At 37.8% G+C, this 24799-nt stretch overlaps 1 protein-coding gene across 4 annotated transcripts; it reads left to right on the top strand.

Annotated features, from left to right (window-relative positions):
• The first annotated feature begins 664 nt into the window (after positions 1-664).
• LOC306806213 (interleukin-1 receptor-like 1) lies at positions 665-23155 on the top strand. Of its 4 annotated transcripts, none has more exons than XM_079314725.1 (13): positions 665-810; positions 1564-1748; positions 4948-5037; positions 5881-5956; positions 8098-8299; positions 8560-8722; positions 8803-8959; positions 11020-11088; positions 12422-12554; positions 12645-12802; positions 16614-16757; positions 18694-18852; positions 20655-23155. In XM_079314725.1, exons 3-13 carry the CDS (start codon positions 5035-5037, stop codon positions 20999-21001), a joined length of 1611 nt encoding a protein of 536 aa, XP_079170851.1. In that variant the 5' UTR covers positions 665-810; positions 1564-1748; positions 4948-5034; the 3' UTR covers positions 21002-23155. The 4 variants fall into 4 exon arrangements, with proteins under 4 accessions (XP_079170851.1, XP_079170850.1, XP_079170852.1 ...); XM_079314724.1 differs by having other exon boundaries at positions 666-810; positions 8803-8965; XM_079314726.1 differs by having other exon boundaries at positions 666-810; positions 5886-5956; positions 8803-8965.
• Positions 23156-24799: the final 1644 nt, after the last annotated feature.

Consider the following 24799-nt stretch of genomic DNA (forward strand, 5'->3'; position numbering starts at 1 on the left):
CCTGGTGCTAGGAGTGCTAGGTAAGGACCTGTGGGGCCAGCTACTTTTATCTTGATACCAATACTAAATTGTTCTTTAACACTGAGTAGCACTAGGTTCCCAGCAACTTTCCAGTGCTTCACTACCTTACCTTTTAAAAAGATTTTTCTGCTGTCTTGCTTAACTATCTCTTGCTTCAGTTCAAACCCATTACTTACCTCTTTGCTTTGAGAACAAATGATTCCCTTGATTACTGTAGTGCTATGAATACAGGCTGACAAGGGAGCAATTAACCCCTCAAAGAAATCTCTTGAGGTGTTTCTGTAAACCCTTTCTTTCCATGAGTTTATCAGTAGGATTTTGTTTTAGAAGATGGGCCCAAAGTTATGATGCATTCAACATTGATTTTAGTTTCTTAGGAAAGCTGCAGAATGGCTTTTGCTCAGCTGGCAGCTATCCTCTGTAGCCAGGAGCTCAGTTTCCCATCTGCATCATGATCTGGGAGCAACCTGGGCATGGGGAGCAGACTATGTGATTAAGGGCTCTTCTGAGGTATGGAGTGACTATAAGCACCTTGATCTAAGTTTCAGTGGACTTTGTGATAGAATAACCTTTTATGTGTCCAGGCAATTGAACTTAGCTTGACCTGAATGTATTTAACTTTCCCTAGGTGAACCTGATGTTGTGGTTAGAGGATATTGAACCCACCACTGAATTAAGAAGTTTACTCTGGAATTTTTCTTCAGTCTCTCACATCAGGAAATGAAGAAGACCTTGATTCTGATGAAACCTCAAAAACTTGAGCAGGGAGTAATTTGTGAGCTGTTGAAGGTAGGACTCCGAACTGTTTGACCAAACATTGTGGGATTTCGTTGTTGCAGGTGGGTTGGCTTCTTTTTTTGTCTCTTTTACTTTTGTTTTTTTTTGGTTTTTTGGTCATATGGGAGGTGCAACCCCCAGACCACTTCAAAGGAAGTGCTGTACCAAGAACTGGGGAAATCATGGGTGTTACATGGGTAAGAGTTTTGCATATAATTGCTACATCTTTGTGTACTGATGTGGAGTTGTTGCATGCTAACAGTAGAGTCCCAGGAACACTGGAAGGGACAAATGGAATTCACAACTCTGCCGGGGAAGGGAAACAAAAATTTGAATGACCATAGGATAAAATCTTCTTTCCCTCAGAGACTTAATTTAACCCATGGTGCAGATAACTGTTTTTTCAGCACCTTCCTTGACCAACTTAGCTTCAGTGAAGCAGTTTCCTTCATTAAAATCTGTTCCTGATTCTCCAGAGACTTTTCAAACTGTTCTCAGGGAGCTGCTGCTTAGCTAGACCACACAAGGCTGTTACTTGTTTTCAGGAAATATCTGTTTCAAAGTACCTTCTGCCATCTGATGTCCCCTCTCTGTGCTCCCCAGCCAGCAGATTTATTGCTCTATAATTGTGCTAAAAAGGAATAACTTACAATAAAGGAAATCTTTGCTAGTGGTAAAAGATATCTGATTAACTGGAACTTTAAGATGCTATCTCTTATAGGTACTTAAATTGCTACAGTAATTTCCATGTTCTGCTCTATTCAGTGGGAGGTGTCTCAGAATGAAGCTGTTTATCTTGCTGCTACAGATATGAACTGCCCAAGCCAGATAAAAAGAGCTCACAGATAAAAAGAGCTTACATATCTGGTACAGGCTAAGCAGACAAGCCTCTGCAAAAGACCCATCCACAGAGAACAAGCCACTTCTCTGCTTTCTTAATTTTCCAAATGGTAGGTCAAATTTTTCTATTGTCATTTAAAAAGAAATAATAGAAGTATTTGATAAGAAAGTTTATTTCAGTTCACTTAAGTGATTCTTTATCTTGAGAAATAATATTAGATTAAAATAGTGGGTATGCTTTCATGATAGACAAATAGTGTTGAGACTAACATAAAAATTTATCTTATAGTGAAGTGTATTTAGAAATGGATTTTGCCATTATTTTCCTGGCATATATTTTTACTAATTAGTCAAAGACACAGAAAATCTTTACTCTTCAATTAACTTTTCAGAATTTAGCATATTTATGTATTCTTTTGTTTAAAAATATTTTTTTTAATAATAATGTGTTTATCAATTATAGAAATTCCATGTTTTAATACTGAAATTCCTAAATTTTACACCTTCACCTATAACTAGTGTAATTGTTAATTTTTGTGAATGCTACTTCTGGAATAAGAACAGCAACTACTGTTGCAGTTTTAACAGGACATTTTCAGTCAGAATGGATTTTCTGGATTGATAGAAGATTGAAAATCACTTCCAGAAAGTGTGTGGGTTGTATATATCAGTAAAAAATTGCTCTTTTGTGGTGTGTTTACATTGTAAAGTCTGTTCATTTTTTGGGGGAAGAAATTGCAATACTATTTCCAGGTTTGGTTAGTATGCAAGGTGATATTTGTCATTTATATAAACACTATTCTAAACATTTTATTGGAAAATAAAATTTTGGGAAGAAAATCATAAATATCTTGCTAACACAGCTGCCTTCAGAGAGGCAATGAGTTAAGCCCCACAGAGCACTGCTTCTGCAATATGCACAGTGAGTTCCTTTTTCTCTCACCTCTTGGTAGTGGATCATTAGAAACTATGTTTTGACCTACTCAGATAGTTATCTTGAATTTTGGATCCAGTGCTTTTTCAGCACCACACTGAAGTTTTCATTTTCAGAGCTTAGGCTTGCACTCATACCACACAGTCATATAGGAAGAAGCTGTAAGGCACTGTAGAATCAGTCCTTCTCTTGCTGTTCTCTGTCTGGACCTGCAACCTCTGTTTCACTTCATTCTGGGGTAATTTGGTGTTTACTGCTGACTCTGGAAAATGCAAACAGAATCACGTTTTAATTGCATTAATTTTCAGGGTGCATTCCTCTTTTATTAGAGCCCTTTATATTGTACACATTCACACACACAATCCCAATATCCTACTTAAACTGCTACTGATACACAACAACTTAAAAATGGAGGGAAAAATCAATAAATAATCAAATTTGGTGGGGAGCATCTCAGCTCAAGTATTTTGCATTCTTTTGGTGCAGGCTGGAAGCCCAGTATGTGTAGGGTCTCCCAAAGGAATATTTTTTCAGTAATCAGGTTAATTGCAACAACTGCCAAGTATGGAGATATGAAATGATGAATTTATTACTCCTGAATCATTCTGGCACTTGGTAGAAAAGTTGGTGAGAGTAAGTAATTGGCTGTCTCCCTTCCTGGAAAAAGATGTATCACGAAAATGGTGAAAGCACATATCCTTGCAACTTTCTGATAATCTCCAGCCTTCCTTTTCTAGGGCTGCAATAGCACTGGCAATAAGGGACTTGCCAGTGTCTCCAGCAGTGGTATTACTTGTGGCTAAATTCTTAATGAACACTTACAAATAAAAAATCAAATAAGAAAAACCCCTTCATTTCAGAAAGACTCCAAACTTAGTCTATGAAATGATTTTTCTTTAAAAATCAATCAGCTTAGTTTTTGTCATCTTGCTGAGGTACCACTCACTTAAACAAGATATTTCTAAAAAATAGAAAGGCAGTAAACATAACCCATGGCATACTCTGCTGGGGGCAAATAAGTTGCTGTGACAAAACCAAACACTTGGTGGGAAAATGCTCCCATCAGAGAAGGAATATTCTGGATAATTTTGCCCCTTGCTAGTGGTGCCTTGAGAGGCCACCTGGAAGAGAGGCTAGACAGTGTTAAAGGAATAAAGCAGGTATTTATTAAAAGGCCTTTGAAGGTTTGGTCCATTTACATATTGGGGTTAATTGTCCAATTACAGCTCCAGATAATGAAGTCCCATCCTCCCACTTTGCCCTCCTCAATTCACTGTTGTTTATACTTTTTGGGCCTGAAGATGCAATGGTGTCCTTGGTTCTCCTGGAAAAGGATTTTTCAATCCTAGAAATTCAATCCTTTCAATATTCAGTCCTGGAAAATGATTGTTTTGTTTAACTAAGCTGTGAAGAGAGCTTGCTAATAATCTATATGAAGTTCAGAGTTATATACTAATGCAGTACATAATCTGGAAAATATGAAAGCTAAAATTTAAGGCATCATGAGTGTTAGAAATAACTTCTGTAAAAAAAGCCTCATTTCTAAATGATGAACAAAGCTGAATGCTTTACAGTTCTGGTGCTGTGAATGTCATTTTTTCATTTTGTGATGTATCTCTTTCTCCTAAGGGTCTGTTCAGTCCCAACTCACTCATGAACCCTGTTCTGGGCCACCTTGTTAATTCCTTCTAGGGCAAAACTCTTGATGTTAGTGTTGGAAAGTACTCTCTAAAAATCTGTTCACCTGGCCTAAGGTTTCCTTAAAACTAAAGATGTCAATAGATTTGCATTTGTATGAGGTGCTTTTCTCCAGCAATAATGAAAGCAGTAAGATCTTCATACATAATATTTCTCCAGACTGGTCACTCACTTCCTATAAAAGGCATGGCATCAGCTTTGCTGTGTCATTAATGCTGAGATGCTGCTTTTTTTGGTCTAAAACTAATTTTTCCAGTGATTTGTGAATATCTCTGCATGATGCTGACAATGAAATTCTCACGTTCCTCTTTGAGCACTAAGCTTTGTTATTGTTTTTTCAGAGTTTAAGAATAAACCTCTGGATTTTATTAAACCTTCTAAAAGAAGAAACTATCCATATCAATGCAAAGCTGATGGTATTTCTGAAAGCTCAAAAATTAATTTTGCTCCGAAATTCAGACTTGGCAAAAACATAGGACTTGATAAGTCTTGTCATTGTTTATTTAGTCTGGAAGTTTTTGGCACTGAAATAAAAATTCCTTGCAGTCAGTGTGATGACAGTGCTTACATTTCTTGCCTGTTTTTCACTTCTCCCCTTGTGCTCACTATCTGCAAGATAGGTTATATTTCCTTTCCAACTTGATTTCACTTGAAAACAACTTGTCTGCTATCTGTAGGACCCTGTTACTGCTGCTTACTCATACATGGCAAGAGAACTCACTGCTCTGTGATCTGCAGTGAAGAACTGCATTCAAAACTTCTTAATGGTGAGTAGAATGGTTATGGCTACGTAGTATAGCTGGATTGCATGCCTGCTGTTTTATGAGATATTCCTGGATCAGGTCAATTTACTGCTCATGATCAAATGGACAGTTTTTTTAATTGAAGGGGTTTGCTGAAGAGGTTTTGGGCCACACCGTGAGGTATGAATTACAGCTGGTGTGTATCAGTTAGACACAAATTAAACATCAGTAAGATACAGAAGAATCTGCCCTGCTGCTGTTAGCCAAGTAAAATATTATGCTCCTTTACCTACCTTTCCAGTACATTTCTTCAAGTCCCCTTCAGCTTAGCACTGTTTGTGATATGTATCTGGTTTTGGTCTTACTACTAAGCACTTACCTAGAGAACTTGTCACTGAAGATAACTCCCCATTCATAAAATGATAAAAAAGTGTTGTGCACCTAAGCAATTGATCAGATGTAACCTTAATTCAAAACCAGACTATACATTTTCAAACCCAGGATCTGTCCTTTTCTAAGTTGAGGTACAGTTTCTCTGCACTTGACTGTGAAGAGAATGCCAATGTACATTTGTCTTCCTTTAAAATGTAAAGCTAGCAAATTAAAGAGTCTTCTGTCTGAGGAGCACCATGATAGAGAATTCCCTGACTCCCACTAAACTGAGTCATAGCTGTAGTTTCAATGATGATAGAACAGATAAAATCATGACAAAGGTGAAAAATGTACACACACACTACAGAGAAGCTCACATGATGCAGTTTAATCACTGCATGACATAATTTTCTGTTCAATTGTCTGATGTACACTGATACAGCATTTCTGATGCAGTCTGTGTATATTCTAAGATATCAACGTTTCTCTTCTTAGTTTAGAAATATGATGGGGCATATAGATTTGATCCTCCTATCTGCCTTCCTCTCAGTTTCCATGACATCTGAAACATGTAAGTCATGTTTTAAAAATACTTTCTGATAAGGTTTGTTCTATAGAAATGTGTAGGCTGTTTCCAAATTGGTGGTTTTATTTTTAAGCCTAAGGTTGTGAGTTCACCAAACACTGCCCATTTCTGTGTCAGCAACCCTAGGTTCAGCTTCTGCCACTGGCACCTCTGCAAACAGAAAGTAAAGAGTCTTCTTGAAAGAGTTTGAGAGTAGCTGGTGCTCCAGGTCCCAGCTGGGCACAGGCTCCAAGAGCATGCTTTAATTGCACTGAGCAGCACAATTGCATATGCACTCTGCTGAGTCAGGGGTGGAAATGGGTGCTGTTCTCCATACAGATGCTCTTCAGTGTCCTAAATTTGGGGGTGTTAATTGAAAAATGCAGTGTAACAATGATGTTTCCCCACACAGGAGGGACATCCAGAACAGTAAATAATTTCTGATGGGCCAGCTCTACTGATTCAGCTATATAATTCTGACCAGTGACACAGTGTGGCACAGCACTCATGTACTTTTATTCACTAGCTGAGATGCTAATTTCTCTGAAAAATTCTGGAAGATGTGATCTCTAAATATTTATACATACTGTCAATTTTACAATAGGACTGCTAAGATTCAAGCAAATTAGATTTATTAAGATGTCAAATTTTGCTGAAGAATTTGCCAAGATGATTTTCATGGATGTCATTATGTTTAGATGAGGCCTTTCTTTTTCAATGTGTTCCCTCTCCACACTGTTTTTCCTTAAAGAAATCTGTATTTCCAATATGTTCCACCTTTGGTGGGGCAATGCTGCCTTTTCTGACCTCCCTGATATGTCCCAGTGTCTTTGCAAGGCTTGTGAGTGGGAAAATTGTTTAATGATGGGGTTGGGGTTACTCATACCTGGCTAATTTAGGAGCCCCAAATTAATAAGCAAGATGACAATATCTATAAGTGGAGATGGACCACTTCTTTAGAAAGAGCCAGAGCAGAAGTGTTCATCATGTGGAGACTTTCACCTCCTGATTTGTGCACCTGCATGTCTAAAGCCATCTCTGCAAAGTGTAGTTTCTAATAGACATTGTCTATTTTGGTTAGCTGTTTGGTTATCTACTCTCATTTTCATGCTCCCTTATTTACTGCAGCTCCTCTGCCAATCTCAATCTTTGTCCTGTCACCATCCTTGCTGATACTCCCATTTTTTTCTTCTCAGAATGCAATAACTTTTAACTTTCAGATTAATATTTTTCAGTGGCCAGTACACTATTCAGGTACCTGAGAACTTAAGTATTTATCAAAATTACTTGATTCTAGTTTCTCTGGACCAATTTCAGTATTCAAAAATAGAAGTACACTCAGTTAAAAAAATATTAAAAATTTAGTGTCTTATTCCCAAAATTTTCTTATATGTGACCACATGTGGTTTACTTTCATAAGCTTCTTATTTGTCTCAATTATTTTGGTATCTTTTCACCTTTCCACTTTCTCATTAGATTCTTCCTTTCATGCTATCACACACTTTCATTATTTCCCACCCCATTTTCATGAACTTCAGAGAGAAGCTGGTTTTTTGTGTTTTGATTTTATTTTTTTTCCCTTAGGATCTAATCTACAGACTTCCTTCTTCTGAGATTTTTTTTCTTCCAGGAAAAAAAAAAAAATCAATTCCATTTGTCTGTATTAAAAAGGCAGAAAAAAAGCTCATCTAGTGCATAAATAAATATTCATTATACTGAAGTAAGGAAAGAGAACTACATTAAAGCCAGTACTTTTCTCTGTGTTTTAATTCGTGTTTTGAATAAAAACAGTATTTTCGGCAAAGATTTACATAGTAATCTCATTGTAAGAAATCACTATATTTTCAATTAAGTCCTCTTGTTTTTTTACTGTGTGTCTGTTTAGAACATAGGGATTTATTTATTTATTTATTTACCTCCCCCACATTAGTTACTGGTTTTGGAAACAAATGGCTCCATAACTCAAGGTAAACAAAATTTTTATTTAAAAACAATCTAGTGAAAATAAGTTAGCTATGTATCATCTCTGAAAGCTCAAGGAGAGTGGAGGGACATGACTGGCCTACTGATCCAGGAATGCCATGTTCTCTGTCTCAGTGGACAAAAGTTTAATTTATCTGAGATTTTAATCTTTTGTTCATTTGCAGTTAATCCTATGGAAGGTGAGGCTTTAGTTATAAAATGTCCCAAACGGAGTTCAGCTGTGAAAATCACCTGGTATCACATGGATACTCACAAAATAATTCCTGCAGAAGAGGAGGGATCACGAGTATTTTCCAGAGGAAACTTGCTTTGGTTTCTGCCAACTTCTAGAGAGGATTCTGGAAACTACACTTGTGTAACACATTTGTAAGTACCACATGGAAAGTGGAAGGTGAAAAACTGGCATGAAAATATGTTTTGGTAATATATTCTAATTATAATTTGTGGAAATGATGACTTTTTCATAAGTTTTTACCCTGCAACTGCTATTTTTATGGCAGATCATTAAAATCAAGCTGTGACTGAAGTAATCATCCACATTTATAGGATGACACACATTTGTTATAAGCATTAATATATCCAGTATGAAAATGCAATCACTGACATATCTTATTCCATTTTTAAAGTTCAAGGAATCGCACAAAGTCATACAGTGTGCAAGTGCATTCATACAAACCAGGAGGATGTTTCCCAAATCGGAGTAATTACGCAAATGAGACTGGAAGAGGAAGAGTTACTTGTCCTACCATTGATAACTATGAGAATGCTACTGTTGTCCAGTGGTATAAGGTAAATAAAACCCTGATAGTGCCAGTGTGGGTCAGAATACTGAAACGCTCTTTGCAACCAAACACATTTTTCTTTTCCAGGACTGCAAACCTCTTCAGGGACAGAGATACTTGAAGGAAGGAAAATATATTTATATTGAGAATCCAAGAAGGGAGGATGATGGTTATTATACTTGTCAATTTATTTATGCCCATAAAGGAAATGTGTTTAATGTATCAGCAACAAGAATTTTCATCAGTGATGGTAAGACAGTAATTCTGTAGCTTGCTAAGATAAAAAGACTACGGTGAACTTAGAGCATTAAAAAGAAAAAGAGTTTTGGTTGGTTTGTTTTATCATGTTATTTAAGATTTAGATCAGCTTTATTAGGTGAAATTTGTGGATGGTCAGCCTCATAGAGCAAGATGGGGTTAAGTCAGACCTGGTCTCATTCACTTTTTTGTTTGAAAGATTTTGATGACTCTGGTTAGGTGCTGTGGTTGGAAGAGCTCTCTGGTAGCACATTTCTGAAATGAAGGGTCTCCTCAGTGGGATGTCACAATGCTTTGCTTTCTGTTTTTTGAGGGCAGCAGGATTTGTGGCTAGTGAGGATTGTCTGGTGATCACTAGATCAGCCATGTGTTGACGGCCTACAGCTTAATGCCTCTTGCTCCATCTCAGCTCTCTAACATTTGTTTGATAGTAGGACTGAAAAAACTTTTAAAATTTGTCTTGAATGAGACAAAATGAACAAGGTATTTATATATATAAATAGAAAATGGATGGATTTCAGTGATTACTATGTCTTTGTGATTTTGAACATTGCCAGTATGACTGAGGTATGTGGACTTTGGGCTGCCTCTAGGATGCAGTCTTCTCAGGGAGGCTTTGTATTTGGATGGTGGTCAGGAAAAGGCACAGCAATTTGCAGTTTCAGATTGCATCAACTTGCAAAACTTCAAAATGCCTCTTCAGTTCTGCAGTCAGATCAGTAGAAAAATATTCAGAAAGCTCTTATCTTAGGGGGTGGTGGAGGGCTTCAGTTTGGTTCATGTGGCTGTTTTGTTGCTGTTTAGTTAGTTAGTTTGTTTTTTAAAAAATAATGTCTATTTGCAGACTGAGCATCAGGCCTTTTTGCTCTGGGGAGGCACACAGCTGGTGGGAGCCTTGGATGCAGGTTTTCTGCTGTGCCCAGATCTCAGTAGCAGAGTTTGTTCTGATTATTCTGAGTGGGACAGGAGATAGATTTGAGCAGAGACCTAGTTCAGTAGCTGAGAAATGTGCTTTTCCTCCTTTTCTATCTGCTGCTCTACATGATCCTGATCATGCTTTACATGATACTTCTCTGCCTAACAATTATTGTTCTCCCTGGGTCACAAGAAAAATTTCTGGGTTTTATTTGGCCCAAAGGCATTCCAATTTACAAAATCCTTTGTTACATCCAGGCAGATCTTGAAGTTATCTAACTTTCTTTTGAAATCCATGCAGAAAGAAGAGATTGCAACATAACATGTGAGATCTGGGCTGGGTCTGGCATGTCTGCTCCAGGCTTTGCCAAACTCAAAGTACTTAATGACAACTTCTTTGAGTTTTTATAAGACCTTATCAGATGAGTGGAGCTGTTCTGTTTTATTATTATTAGAGAACTATGATATACATTCCTGTTGCCTTGCACATCCATGTTTTTCCAGAGAATTTGAATGCTGGCAGCTGAGAACTTAGCATAGTCAGATAGCTGGGAATTTACTGGCTCTCTCCTGACTTCTATTTCATCATATCCAGTCAGTCTGGGAAGCATGAAATGTGTTCCTACAGATTTTTTTGGGTTTCACAGAAGTGCATTGAGATGGAAAAGCTTAATGAGGAAAGGGTTAGAAAGCAGTATGTTTGGAGTTCAGATACTGCATGAAAGTACATTTAGCTATTTAACATAATGGATATGAGTAATTTTTCAAATGTCTCTTAAAAAAACCCCCAAAACAGCTGGGAAAACACACAAGCCTGTAATAGCATTTGCTTTTTTTCCCCCACTCAGCTAAAACAATACTTCAAAACCTATTTTTTTCCTTACTTTCTGTGTACAAAAATTAAATAGATAGGGAGAAAATACTGAAAATATTAACATGTATGGATGCCCTGGAGATATTTGGTTGTAGGAATAAAACCAAATGATCCCAACAGGTATGTGAAACACTGTTAGTTTACAATCATGTTTGCAATCATAAAATATTAATTGTACAGATTACAAACCTTATCTTACAAAATGCATTTTCACAACTTGCTTATGTGTGCTTTATTTTCCTCTTTAATTTCTAAAGATAAATACTCACCTCTACGACCTGAAATCATATTTCCAAGGAATAAAGAGGTAGTAGAAGCAGAGCTTGGTGAGTAAAGATTATAAGTTGTTTTTAAATTAACATTTTGTAATGGTCTAGGAAACATGGGTGTTTTGGTTTAGGGTAAATTTTGGAGGAAACTTCTGAATGGGTTTTTTTAGGAAACAGATTTAGTTGTTTTGTTTTTTTGTTGTTGTTGCTGGTTTGGGGAAAATATTTTTTTGGAGAGAAGTGTTTATTTAACAGGTAAAGTACTTTTTAGCACAAAAAAGAGTAATATTAAACAGTAAAACTTTTTGTTGCTTTGAAGAGATCACAGATTTATAAGAGGTTTTTTTGTGGATTTAGGCTGGGACATGCCATGGCCTAGGTTATAACAGGATCATAAAGTCACTTCAAGACATTGGGTATCTTCAAGAAGATGTAATGATGGAACTTTTCATCACAGTTTTGCACCAAATGCAAATATTTAATATTTGCATAATATTTACCAGATTTAATTCCCTCCAGGCCCAGGGGTGTGAAGTTAAATAGAACTGATGTGTTATTTTGACATTAAGTTATTCACAGAGTGAATCATTACATCTCAGCTAAAAGGTGACAGTTTCCATCCACTTCAGAGAGGGCAGTGGCTAAATGCCTGGAAACTGCTTGGTGGTACCCCTTAAAGGGAAGGATGGACTATTCTTGTGACTAGAGCTACTCCTTGTTACAAGAAGAGATTTTTCCATGCTCCCTAATACCAGTTCATGATCTAACTATAAGATTTCATAATCTTATCTAAGACCTGCTTAGATGCAGACTTACATGGAAGCAATTTGACATGTTTTAATTATACTTTCTTTTGGGGCAATGATGACTCTTACTTTGGGATAAATATTTCCTAATGGGAAATATTTAATAAGTAATTTCCTGTTTTGGTTTTGCTTGGAGTGGTTTACTCTAATTTTGTCCAGCTTGAATAAAATCCAAGATAAGGCTGCACACAAGTCTTAGGTAAAATAATATATACTGAAGTTTAATTAGGTTATTTCTGTGTACATTTGTGTGCCAACCACCAAATCCTTTCTATGTTCCTCACTAGCTGATTACACGTGTCAAGCATCACAAGTAAAGGGTACATTGCCTTCATCATAATAAATATAAATAATTCCTTTTGTAATCCCTAGTGCGTTATTAGCTCATTTGTTGAAAAATTAATTTTACTATTTCTTTTTGTCTCTTCTATGTATCATTTTGTCAGTAGTAGTTCAGAAAAATATGTCAAAATTGTTATGACAAAACTCACAAGTTGTATGAAGATTTGTAGAAAAAACTGTTACGAAAAGAATAAAATTGTGTTTTTCATCAAGGAGTGTTTACACCTCTGTATCTTGATTAGGTGCTGCTTTGTCTCTGAAGTGTCAGGCCCGCCTGGGGATTAAGAAAGAGCCACTGGCTGCTGTCAAATGGGATGTGAATAACATCCCAGTGGAAAGCCTTGGTTTTTCAAGATTTCATGAAGAATCTAATTTGTAAGTGCATGTAACACAGAATAACCTTTCTTCTATGCAAACTGCCTAGCCAGTGAAACTAATGGTACCAGCCCTTTCTTTTTCTATTAGTTTCAATGGACCTGATCAAGTATACTATGGAGAAACAACTTTGAATATAACTGAAGTAAAAAAGGAGGATCTGCAGTCAAGTTTCACATGTATAGCATTGAACATCATATGCAACACAAGAGTCAAAGTGACATTGCAACTCAAAGTGCAGTCTGGGGGTAGGATTTGTTCATTTTGATTCTTTACACTTTGCACTTAGTTTGAAATATGTTGGTGAGTTTATTTTATTATTTGTTTCAGTTAATAAGAAACAAAACCTGCTCTGTGGTAAGAATATCCTGTTTCTAGGATCTTTCTCCATTGTGACAAATCAAACTATTGTTTCTAGTGTGAAAGCATGGCAGAAGATAGGTGAACTTTAAAAACAAGGATTTCAGCTGCTGGTTTGCCAGTTTGTTTGCCTTCTTTACTATACTACATCCACTGTAGTGCCCTTTCTGGACTGAATGTTTTGTGAATCACCTCTTCAAAATCACTCTTCATCTTCTCTGAGTGCCACTGTGTTCCCTCTGTGTGCCACACAGAGGTGTGAGTAGCACTTCAAAGGCTTTCCCTTGGTTTTGTTTTTAAATACCTGGTTCAAGTGGTACCTGAAAGAAAATGAAAATCCAGGGCAGTAAATGATGAGGACAGGGATAATCCTTAGTTGATTCAGGAATTTTTTTTTTTATAGGAATAGCCAGATCTCTAAGCTCTGTTGCCAACACCTCCGAATCAGATTCTTATGGCAGAAAATGCTGTTTTGTCTGTGAAGACTCAAGAAGCAGCTATGATTGTTTCCTTTTTCATCTCTTCAGATATGCTGAACCACCAAGAATCATGGAATCATAGAATGATTTGGGTTAGAAGGGACCTTAAAGATAATTTAGTTCCAAACCCCCTGCCAAGGATGGGGACATCTTCGACTAGACCAGGTTGCTCAGAGCTCCATCCGGCCTGGCTTTGAACATTTCCAGGGATGGATGGAGCATCCACAGCTTCTCTGGGCACCCTGTGCCAGTGTCTCACTACCCTCACAGGAAAGAACTTCTTCCTAATACGTAATCTAAAACTACTCTCTTTCCTCAAGGGCTTAGAAAGCAAATGCAAGAACTTTAACAGGGATTTGTTTTCTCTAAGAAAGTGGTGGGAAGAGTAAAATCAAGTGTAGTGTCATCACAGGGTGTGCACAGACCCATGTCCTGCTGAGTTCTCGACTGCTCGTGACTTTCTACAGGATCATGGCTTCAAAGCCTAGACAAATTTCCTTGCTGTAGCCTAGAGTAGAAGGGATGTAGGTGAATTGTGACAGCAGAATAGCACCCAGCAGGAAGATGTCAGGAGATGATTTGGTTGGATAGGCGAGTTTGAGTGCAGCATCACTCAGGAAACTGGAAGCACACTAGCTCTGCACTGAAGTACCTGAGTGTGGGAGTGTACTTGCAGTGAGAAGGAATGAAGATGAATAACAGTCCCTTGTTGGCCCCATATTGCAGACTAGATGAAGGAGAGCATATAGAATATCCTGTATTCTTCCCATGAATCACTGAATCTAATTTCTGTTACAGACAAATCTTATTTTGTTTTTTACTCATAGGTCTTCAGTAAATGCTCATGAAAGCTTTTGACTGTGACCCTGCTTTCTCTGCTGCCTTCTTTGTATGGATATCTGTGCCCTTGTCCTTGCTGCTGCTGTTGACAAGGTGTCTGCTTCTGCTCCTCAGCACTGTTGGTGTCAGCAATGCTATGTCCAGAAGTGGCTGTGCTCTGCTTTAGCTTTCTTCACTCAGTCTTACACAGCTCTGCAATATTTCTGCTAAAGCAAAGCTGCTTGTTTCTCAAAATAATAAAATCTATAGGATTCACTTGTGCCTCTCATCTTGTAAATGTGTAATAAAGATGTGCACACTCCTTCTTTTTTTTGTGTTTTGTTTGTGTGTTTGTATTTAACAGGGAAAAAATCCAAATATATGATTGTTCCTTAGTGTTTCCCACAGCACAACTTGCGTCTGCTAGTTGTTATCCTGTTAATGATTTTTTTTTTTTACACAGCATCAGCTCTTCCTCAAAGATGTTTATAACTAAAGCTAACCTTTTGGCTCATGTTTTGTAGACTGATGTGGACAGGAACTCTACACCCAGATTTCTGCCTTCACTGTCTGGCAGTGCATCTGCCTTAGAAGCCAGAAAAGATAGAAAATACTGCTGCTCTTCTGGAGTTTGTCAGGAACTCCTTCAAAAGTTGCTTTCTGACATGTTTTCTCTGGCCTTTCCAGTATTATTCTTTGTGAGTTGATAGTTCTGTATTCCCATTGCTCTTGCATATAAATAGAAGGTGGCTTACTCATTAACTCAGCTGCTAAGTGATACAGTAAAGTCAAATGGAACAACAGGATCTATTCAGCCTTGTTTGGGGGCTTGTCACATTGCCCCCATTGTGCTGAATGTTGACTAAGAAATTAAGTTACTGAACATTCCTTAGTTTATTCCAGAGAAATGAGAGGCTAAGCCAGCATTACTGGGAATTGAACCTGCTCTTCCAGGGCTCTTGTCTGACATATAACAAACTACATGGCCACATGGCTTCTTTCCCAGTTTTGGTCTAAGCAGTGCAAGCCCAAATATAAACAGCGTTTTTTAGGTTTGTAACTGAGACTGTTTCTTCTCTAAATGTGTATAGAGACTTAATGCAATGCACCAGTAATTGTAATGTTATGATATCACACTGTCAGCAAATGCATCAGTAAGAAACTGTGTCACACTGATGCTTAGTCAGTCCCTCTGGGTAGTGAAAAGGATTTCTTTACTTTGTGTGTGTGTATTGAGCAGGAAAATGGTTCAAATACTAAAATTTGAAGGGGTAAACAAGGATTAAGTTCCTTCATAGGCATCATGTGACACTGTTAAAAATATGGTCAAACTTCACTTTAGAAGGAACTGGTTGCTTTCTTGCCCAATCTTATTGGGAGGTGTTTCCTCCTGATCTAGTTCTGGTGAGGTAAGCTCCATCACAAGCCTATTTCTTTTTCCCTTTAAATGCCAAAGAAAGAAGTGTAAAGAGTGTGCAAATCTTGTTAAGTTTACCTCACATCTTACCAGGGAAAGGGAAAAGGTATTTGTAAGTTCTTAATTGAAATACCTTTTCAGCAGAATTTCTCAGGCACACCCTCCACTAGACCAAATCTCTCAGCACTGCATCCAAGCTGTTCTGGAAGACTTCCAGGGATGAGGCGTCCATAATTTTTCTGAGCAATCTGTTCCACTGATTTACCACCCTCAATGTAGAAGATGTTTTCCATATATCTAGACTTAATCTATTATCTTTTGTAAGTCTTTATCTCTGAGGTAAAGATGGACAGATTCTAGAGCTTTTCCATGAGGAAAACTGGAACTAAAGTGGGTGGCTCCTTTCTTTCCCAACTTTTCTTGCTTACCATTGCTATTACATACTTCTTGACCCTCTTGAACAGAAAAGGCAGAAGAAAACATCATCTGGCTGCAGCATAGTTTATTATTTTTTTTTTTTTGACTGGGACATGTTCTGTTTTCCTGCTTGTCTAGTGCTATCTTAGTTCTTATCTTGCAGATTTCATTACTTGCACATGCCCTATTTGTGCAATCATGCCAAAAGCCTCCATTTGTCCTTTTATGGATTTTCATGCATAGGCTTAGGTGTTTCTCACAAAATGGTTGTTTGATTTTAAAAGTTTTTAAACCCAGTTTTTAAAAGTTACAAAATACTTAAACATCATTGTCAGTTGTGGCTTTTAGCATAAGTAGATCTGGATTCAACAAAGTGAATATTAATTATATACTGCATAATATGCTTCTAGTTCAGGGGTCTGTGTGTTGCCAGCTGGGGAAGGAAAAAGTTTTGTCATATCTGTTTTGAACTCCTGAAAACTGCAACAGAAGTAAGAATATGAGGCTAAAGCTTCAGTACATGGGTTAACTTCTCTGTGGCTAACAATATATTCCTCTACTTTGCAGGGGTTCTTCCTAATGTCCTCCTGATCACAGGATGTCTAGTTCTGCTTGGTGCAATAGCAGTCTCAGTTATCTTTTACCAGTCTTTCCGAGTTGATATTGTCCTGTTGTATCGGGAGATATTCCAGCCCTACTCAGTCAAGGATGGTAAGTAAGATTTGAGAATGAAAGTTTAAAAAAAGGAAAATTACAAATAATAGATAAAGTAATTTATTTGATAGCTGCTAACTCATGATACCTGAACCTGATTATTCTCTTTGTTACACCTTTAGCAAAGAGAAGTCATACATAGCTCTGTAAGTGATCTTTACATTCTCTTGTTTCCTGGGTTTTGTACCACTGAATTACATAAAAGAGAGATTCAGACCTGATTTTGTAGTTTTTTTAATTGGAAGTATTTGCTATGAAGTACTGAATGACATTGAAAATCTGATAAACAGTGCTATTAACTGTACTTGTTATGTGCTCTCTAATGCAAAGGAACAAACCCAATGGCTAATGTGTTAAAGGCATATGTTAGAACAACACAATTTTTGTAGGCCAAAAAGAAAGATACAAATAGTGTGGAAGACATTTCTGGAGGTATACATCCCATCTAACTTTATTGGTTACTCTCAGCTTAAGATTCACACATCTTCATTTAGTTGTATGAAGTGGAAGTGCACACATGCAAGTCTCCATCTTAGACATGAAACCTGGAGATCTGTGGCTGAGTCCAGCTGTTTGACTGTAAACAGTGCTGTTGGAGCTGCCTTAGGGTTTAAGTGAGAATTGAACCCTCTGCAGGGGGCAGCTGAAGGGCAGGTAGTGCCTAATGGTATGATGAGGTGCATGTTTTTAGGAGACCAAATCCAACTAAATGGACAATTTTTAAATCTGAAGCTGACTCTTACCACAGATGTGTGCATGGTAGATACCTGCAGATGATCTAGTTACTTATCTTCTCATTAAAGAGGAAAGAAGTATGATTTTTAGGACAGTTTCCATAATAAGTATATTTTATGATGAAATTAACCAAACTCTGGAAATGGACATTTCATTATTATTACAGAATCATAAAACCACAGATTCACAGAATCAATGAGGATCTCTGCTACCATCAAGTCCAATCTATGACCAAACACCACCATTTTCAGCTAGACCACAGCATTCAGCACCATTTCCAGCCTTTCCTTCCATGGATGGTGACTCCAACACCACCCTGGGCAGCCCATTCCAGTGTCTAATCATTCTTTCCATGAAGAAATTCTTCCTCATGTCCAACCTAAACCTCCCCTGGGCCAGTTTAGCACTGTGTCTTCTCGTCCCATCACTGGTTGCCTGGGAGAAGATGCTGACCCCTGTCTGCAACCTCCTTTTGGGTCACTATGGAGATCAGTAAGGTCAAACCTGAGCCTTCTCTTCTCCAGGCTAGATAACCCCAGCTCCCTCAGCTGCTCTTCATAGGATCTGTTGTTAGAATGATTTGAGCAAGAACCTCAGCAACAAAAGAAAGGATATTTACACCAGAAAGAAAGAAACATTTGGGATTAGAATAAAAATGCTGTAATGAAAAACTTTAGAGAAATGAAGCAAGGAATGAAATAAATACTTGGCTTTACTTGTTTCTGATTATAAGACTGTTTCCTAAGGAGTGGGATTTTCACTCAGGAGGGAATGATGAATAAAATCTTCAAGATGGAAAATTTAAATGGAATATGTTGTACTGACAGACAAAGCCTGTTAATAGTGAATTGTATCACTGAAATAACAAATGCTGAGCTGCATTGCTATATCATGCTAATATGCATTGATCAGTTGAAATCTTGCTGCATATACTTTGGAATACACCCTTCACAGTACAGAGGCCACGTTCTCCAAAGCTACACACACACAGGAGAAAACAACTGAGCATGGAAAACAGCAAATATGCACAGTCTTTACTTTCCAAACATGTGACAGATAATACACATAATTCAGATTGGCCAGGACTTCTTCTTAGATCTCTTTCAGTGACTGATATTTTTATTTCTCTCCTACTTTTTACAATAGACAGCTCTAATCCATGTTAACACAATACTCCTTTCTCTTCTTTGTCTCATAGATGAAAAGACATATGATGCATATGTTATCTACCCCAAAAACCACAACAGTGAAGCCAATTTTGTGGAATATTTTGTTTACCAAGTCATGCCAGATATTCTAGAAAATAAATGTGGATATAAATTGTGTATTTATGGGAGAGATATATATCCTGGAGAAGGTAAGTTTCAGATCTGGTGATGCACTGAATTACTTGTCAAGCCTGAGCCAGTTGTGATTCTAGTCCTTTTTAGCATACAGGAGGTCACTCTACATTTCTCACCCTGAAGCTCATCTCCTCAGCAGCCATCTGTCTGCTCTTTCAGACCAGGTGTCACAAGAGCACTCTGTGCTTTTCAGTTTGCTAGGAAAAGCAAGCTGTAAGGAAGGGGCACAGACTTCTTTTCATCTTAGAATGCACAGGAAACATGACCCTGAGTGTGATTGTTTTAAACATACACTTGCTCTTTTGAAAGTGAAACTGCACAGCCATTGCCTGGGCAAAGCCACAACCAAACCATGTGTGAGTTGGCTTGGCTGACTACAAGACAAGGAAGAGGAGAAACCCACAAACTCAGCTGAGGAAACATCTTTGCTGTTACCACTCAGAGGTTTTCAACCTTTTATAAGGGTGTTAGAGTCACAAGAAATTCAGCTTCTTTTCACTGATGTTCCATTTTCCCTTCACACAGTTTCCAACATTAGTTCAGGAGAGAATTGGTATGCTTTATTCCTGCTTTTTTGTCTTTCAGGACGAAATTATGTTAATTAGTCTGTGTTAATTTCTGTGTAGACACCCTCCACACTATTGCAAATCATTGCTGCCACCTAGGTGCTGTCTGTTCTCCTCCAGAGCTGACTTGTCTCTTTACCTTGTGCTCTGGTTCTTCTGTAGACCAGATCTTCTGTCTCTGTCAGTGAGCAGGTGTGAAGCCTAAGCTGGTGCCTTTCACATTTCACATTTCTAAAATCATCTGCATTGGGCCAGGTGTCATTCATCTGCCCTGAGCTGAGATCTTTGATGTCCTTCTCTCGTGGAAAGTTGTGAAAGGGCTGTCTGGCCTTGGGAAAATTGAAAGTAAAGTTGCAAAACTTGTTGAGCCAGACCATTCCCAGGTCCAGCACAAGGAGCTCCAGTAGCTCACAAAACTTACACCACTTGCAGTGGCCTGGCAACCCCCAGCAAAGGAAAGGAGGGTACATATGGATCTGGCTGATGCATCTGCAAATCAGGTGGTTTGTTAAGTAATTGGTGAGTTGAATTTCCTCAGCTGGGCTCCCACTTCCTTTGTTTTGGCCCAGCATCACAGTGACAGTAGCTTTGATCAGCTGTCCCTAACGTGGCAGTGGGAAATTCAAACACCTTCAGTTGTGCCAACACACAGATGCCCTGAGAGCCCAGATTTACCCCAGCAGGGTGAAGGGCAACACAATGCACAGATTAGTGTATGAATTAGCACACATAACTCAGGACAATTAACTGTAATTAACTTTAACCCCACCTGGAAATAGGCCTCTCAGAAGCAAGTCACCCAAAAGTCTCCTTATGACCAGTTTCCATGGGTAAGTATTGCAAGATCATCTCCAAGGCATTAAACTTGCTACAACACAGTTCCTTACATGGAGACTGTTGATCGAACACAATTTTGATACAGTCAGATCTACTGAACTTGACCCCAGGTCACTGGACTAGAAATTCCTAACAATACTTAAAAGCAGTGAAAATATTAACGTTTCAACCAAAAGAAGCCCAGTTGAAATGCAAGCTTTGTGTTTTGGCCTTTTTGCTTTTCTCTCCCCCTGCCTCATCCCCTTTGGTTGGTGGTTGTTTTTTTGTCTTTTTCTATAAATAAACAAACTGTGTCAGACTGCAAACGAGATAGAAATTATGTTTGGTTACAAAGCAATAAAAATGGAGTTTCCAATCTCAAAAGAATTTCAAAAGAAATGCCAGTTTCTCTTCATTTTCTTGTACATTGCTAGATGCAGCCAGTGCAATTGAGAAGAGGATGCAGAACAGCAGACGGTTGATCATCCTGCTGACACACCAGCTAGTTAATTCTAAAGAAGATGCTTATGATCAACACATTGCTTTATACAGTGCCCTCATTCAAAATGACACAAAGGTGATCCTTCTGGAAATGGAGACAATTGGGTCTTATGGGAAGCTTCAGGAATCTCTCAGGTTTATTATTAAGCAGCAAGGTACCATCAAATGGAAAGAGGAGCACACGGTGCACCCACAGTCACCCAAATCCAAGTTCTGGAAGCAGGTGAGGTATCACATGCCACTGACACCCAGGGCCTCACACTCAGCTAACACCAGGTGAGCAGTCTTGGAAAGCAGCACTGCACTACCAGGGCAACTACAAGCCCACAGCTGTGTTTCCTTTCAGAATGTACATGACTGTACAGTCTGGAATTCTGGCTGTGTTTATTGGACTTTATTCAGTCCTTCAATTGAGTAATGGTGGGTTAGATTGATGGAAGAAGTCTAGGAAATGGAGGGAACATTTTATAGGTGTGAGAGGTCTGTATAGAAATGATTCTAGATTGTGTGGAGAATTTTGCATGTTACAGAAAACCAAATGTACTTATGCTCTTTCTATATATAGTTGTGTATATAACAAAGTTATGATTGTGAATAACTGAATGTCTTGCAGGTTTACTTTATCTTTGTAATTCAGTTTATAAAATAAAAATCCCTTCTGTATTATTTGACTCAAAAATATAATGTGTATTTTACAAGTAGAAAGTATAGTGTTATGTTTTTTTAAACATTTTTTCCTCACACTTATTCCTTTTTGTTTCAATAGTGATACTCACAAGATGAAATTTTATTTTTCCTTGGTATGGATGACTCACTAAAGGGTCTTTTGAGACAGATTTGAATAGCAGTAAAAAAAATTCACTGTTACGGGAAATAAATGCACTGCTATATCTATATATCTACATATCTATATGTCTATGTATCTATATCTATATAATTATAAATATAGTATTCATTGTTACAGGAAATAAATGCACTGGTACATATAAAGGTATTTTACATGCACTTTAAATTATTTTATATATCTATTAAAATTATTCTCACTAAAAAGGGAAATTTTAAATCTTTCAGGTACAATAATCATGCTGTTACTGTAATATCTCCAAACAGAAATAAAATATTAAAATGTAGGATGCTCTTTTGATACACTGACAGCATTCCTTTAAGTTACTGAAAAATAGACTGGTTTTCTTATAACAAGAATTATCTATCTTTTTCATGCTTTGGCCTCATGTGTAAGTGTACTTTCTGATAGGAAATAACCTTAGATGCAAAGGTCAGAGCTAAATCTTCTAGTTCAGGGGAACAGGAACAAGATGTATTCTAATACAGGTATCCCTGCAAATTGTAATCTTTTTAGATTTTCAAGCCTAGGAAATGTTTACTGTCAGAGAAGACTTGATTTTCAGCTTTAGACTTGCTACAGAGTGGATTTAAAAAGTGAAAATTAGATGCAGAACACTTACTGTTATCAAGTCCAGGATTGCAAACAGGCAAGTTCTTTCCTTTTACTGCAAGTTTTTATTGAATATGGATATTCAGACTTATAGATAGCTATTTGGAGTAGAAAAAAATGTGCATAAAATATATGTATACATATTTTTCAGCATTCAATTAAAAATCTATGGCAAACTAGACAGTTTTTCATTAATGGGTTTTATCTTCAAGTGTTCATTCACTCATTGCTGGCTTCATTACAACTATAAAGCATCAAATGCTGCATTTTGCTATTACTTCATTAGATTGTGTGCAGTGTTGAGTCCTGTTCCCAAAGATACCTCTGGATAAACCTTATTGTCTCTGTGGAGGCCCCACAGATGGATTCATGCCAGTGTGAGGCTTGGTTTATTCCTACAGTACTACTTCTTCCCACAGAGAGCATAACACTAAGACATATGTAAAAGCAGGAAAGATTGTTGCTATACACTATAAAGATTTTTCACATAAGCTACCATGGAAGACAGAATATTCACTTCCAAGATTATCACAGAAGAAGCTTTTAAAACAGTTTGAGACCTGGGCTTGTAATGAACAAGAAAGGATGATATGCAAGTATCTTGGAAATGAAAAATCTAAGATGACTTTTGAAGCTGGAAAGAGATGAGAAGGTACAATGAGGAAGTGCACAGGATCAGCAATGAGCTAAATTATTCTGAAATGTACTGATGTGTCATTGACTTCTGTTAGCCAGGCATGTACTTATGATGGTCAAAACCAGACTCACTACATGGATCTTATGGTGATGATACTTTTTTTCAAGTTTCATGGTCAGTCCAGAAAAAAAGAAAAAAAAGAGGAAAATTATTCTTCTTGTGGTTTTCCAGCAGTGAACAAAATGGCTTTGACAGAAAGAAAAGGGGGAAATTCAGAGAGTGACAAAGAACATTTACAGTATCAGGGGGTGAGTATGTGACTGTAATAATGACTAAAAATTTCTGCAGTTGTCACAGTTTGTTTTTTTTTGTTATTCCTTAGGATTTAGTAAAGAAATATGAGATATGCATTAAAATTGATATCTTCTACAGATGTTACCGTATTTGTAATGTTAGAGAGAAAGCACAAAAAGAACTGTGGAATACTTTTACAGCATCATTGAAACATCAGCACCCCTGAGGCCACATCAGGAATTCTGTGAGAGACATGGACACTGGAGTGAGTACAGCAAAGGGCCATGGGGTTGGTGAAAGGGTTGGAGCATCTTTCCTGTGGAGAGAAGCAGAGAGAGCTGGACTCTTTAGCCTGGTGAAGCCCCTCATTTGAAGGGAGGGTACAAAGAAGAGGGAGTCAGGCTCGTCTCAGTGATGCCCAGTGGCAGGACCAGAGGCAATGGATGAAAACCTAAAAACAGGAGGTTTCCTCTGAACATCAGAAGGGTTTATTTTTATGGTGAGGGTGACCCAGCTTTGGCACAGGGTGCTCAGGGAAGTTGTGAGTCTCTGGCTTTGGAGATACTAAAAAAGCCTCCAGGGTTTGATTCTGGCCAATCTTGAGCTGGTGATTTGACTGGATAACTTCTAGAGGTGTCTTCCATCCTCAATCATTCTATGATATGCAACTTACAAACAACCTAGATTTGAAAAAAACATCTTTTGAATTAAAAAAAAAAAGTTTTTTTACATGCTTTCATTGAATAACAGCATGACAATCTGCCCTGCCCCCCCCCCCCACCAAAAAAAACCCCCCACAAACAATGGTTCTTTCAACATAGAAATAAAGAAACATAGGAATAATAACATAGCAATAAACATAGAAAGCTTATAGAAGATTCAGTTTGGATGCTTTAAGCTTAAGCTAAACAGCACCAAGACAATTTTGTTGCTGAATTATATTGTCCACAAAGAGTTTAAATGTTATTTAGTTTCTGCCCTGTGCTTCTGTGGTTTTGGTACCTCAGGGGACTCTGGAGAGCAGACTTGCTTTCACTTCTTAAGAGAGCAGAGTCATCCTGCCCTCTCGTGGGTGAACAGGCACCCAGAGATTCTGGCCAGCTAGAAATCCTATAGGGTTGAGATTTGATGTTCCTATTGCTCACATGGTCGTGAAGCCCAAGAGACTGACCACTTAAGGGAAGTTTATAAAAGTTTTCAGGAGTTTTTGTAGCAAGCTATTATTTGTAGTATATGCTACATTAAAATCTTGCAGCATTGGGCAAAGCCTGTTTGGAAGATGATGTGTAAAATTGATAGTACATAAAAGTGAATGTACACCTGTGTGTTCCTGACTCTTATAAGGGCTGTAAAACTACAACCATTGTTTTAGACACAAATCATGATATCCAGCTGTATTTTGGACAGTGGGAGGACCCTGAATGCTGCACATCTTGTATTGAGCAAGGTCCTTAACACAATCTCTGCTAGACAGACAAATCCATTAAAGTGATCAGAACAACAGTGGGACCAAAGTTCCTGTGGGGCTAACAGGTTGGGACCAGCATTCAAACTTCAGATCACAGCTAATCACTAGAGGCACCCCTCAGGGAGTGATACAGGCACCAGGAATCTTCAGCATCCTTATTGATGGCCCTGACAATGGAACAGACTGCACAACCAATGAATTTTCAGACAGAAAATCAAACTGT

The sequence above is a fragment of the Erithacus rubecula genome, assembly GCF_903797595.1.
Source record: "Erithacus rubecula genome assembly, chromosome: 1".
Classification (NCBI taxonomy): Eukaryota; Metazoa; Chordata; class Aves; order Passeriformes; family Muscicapidae; genus Erithacus; species Erithacus rubecula.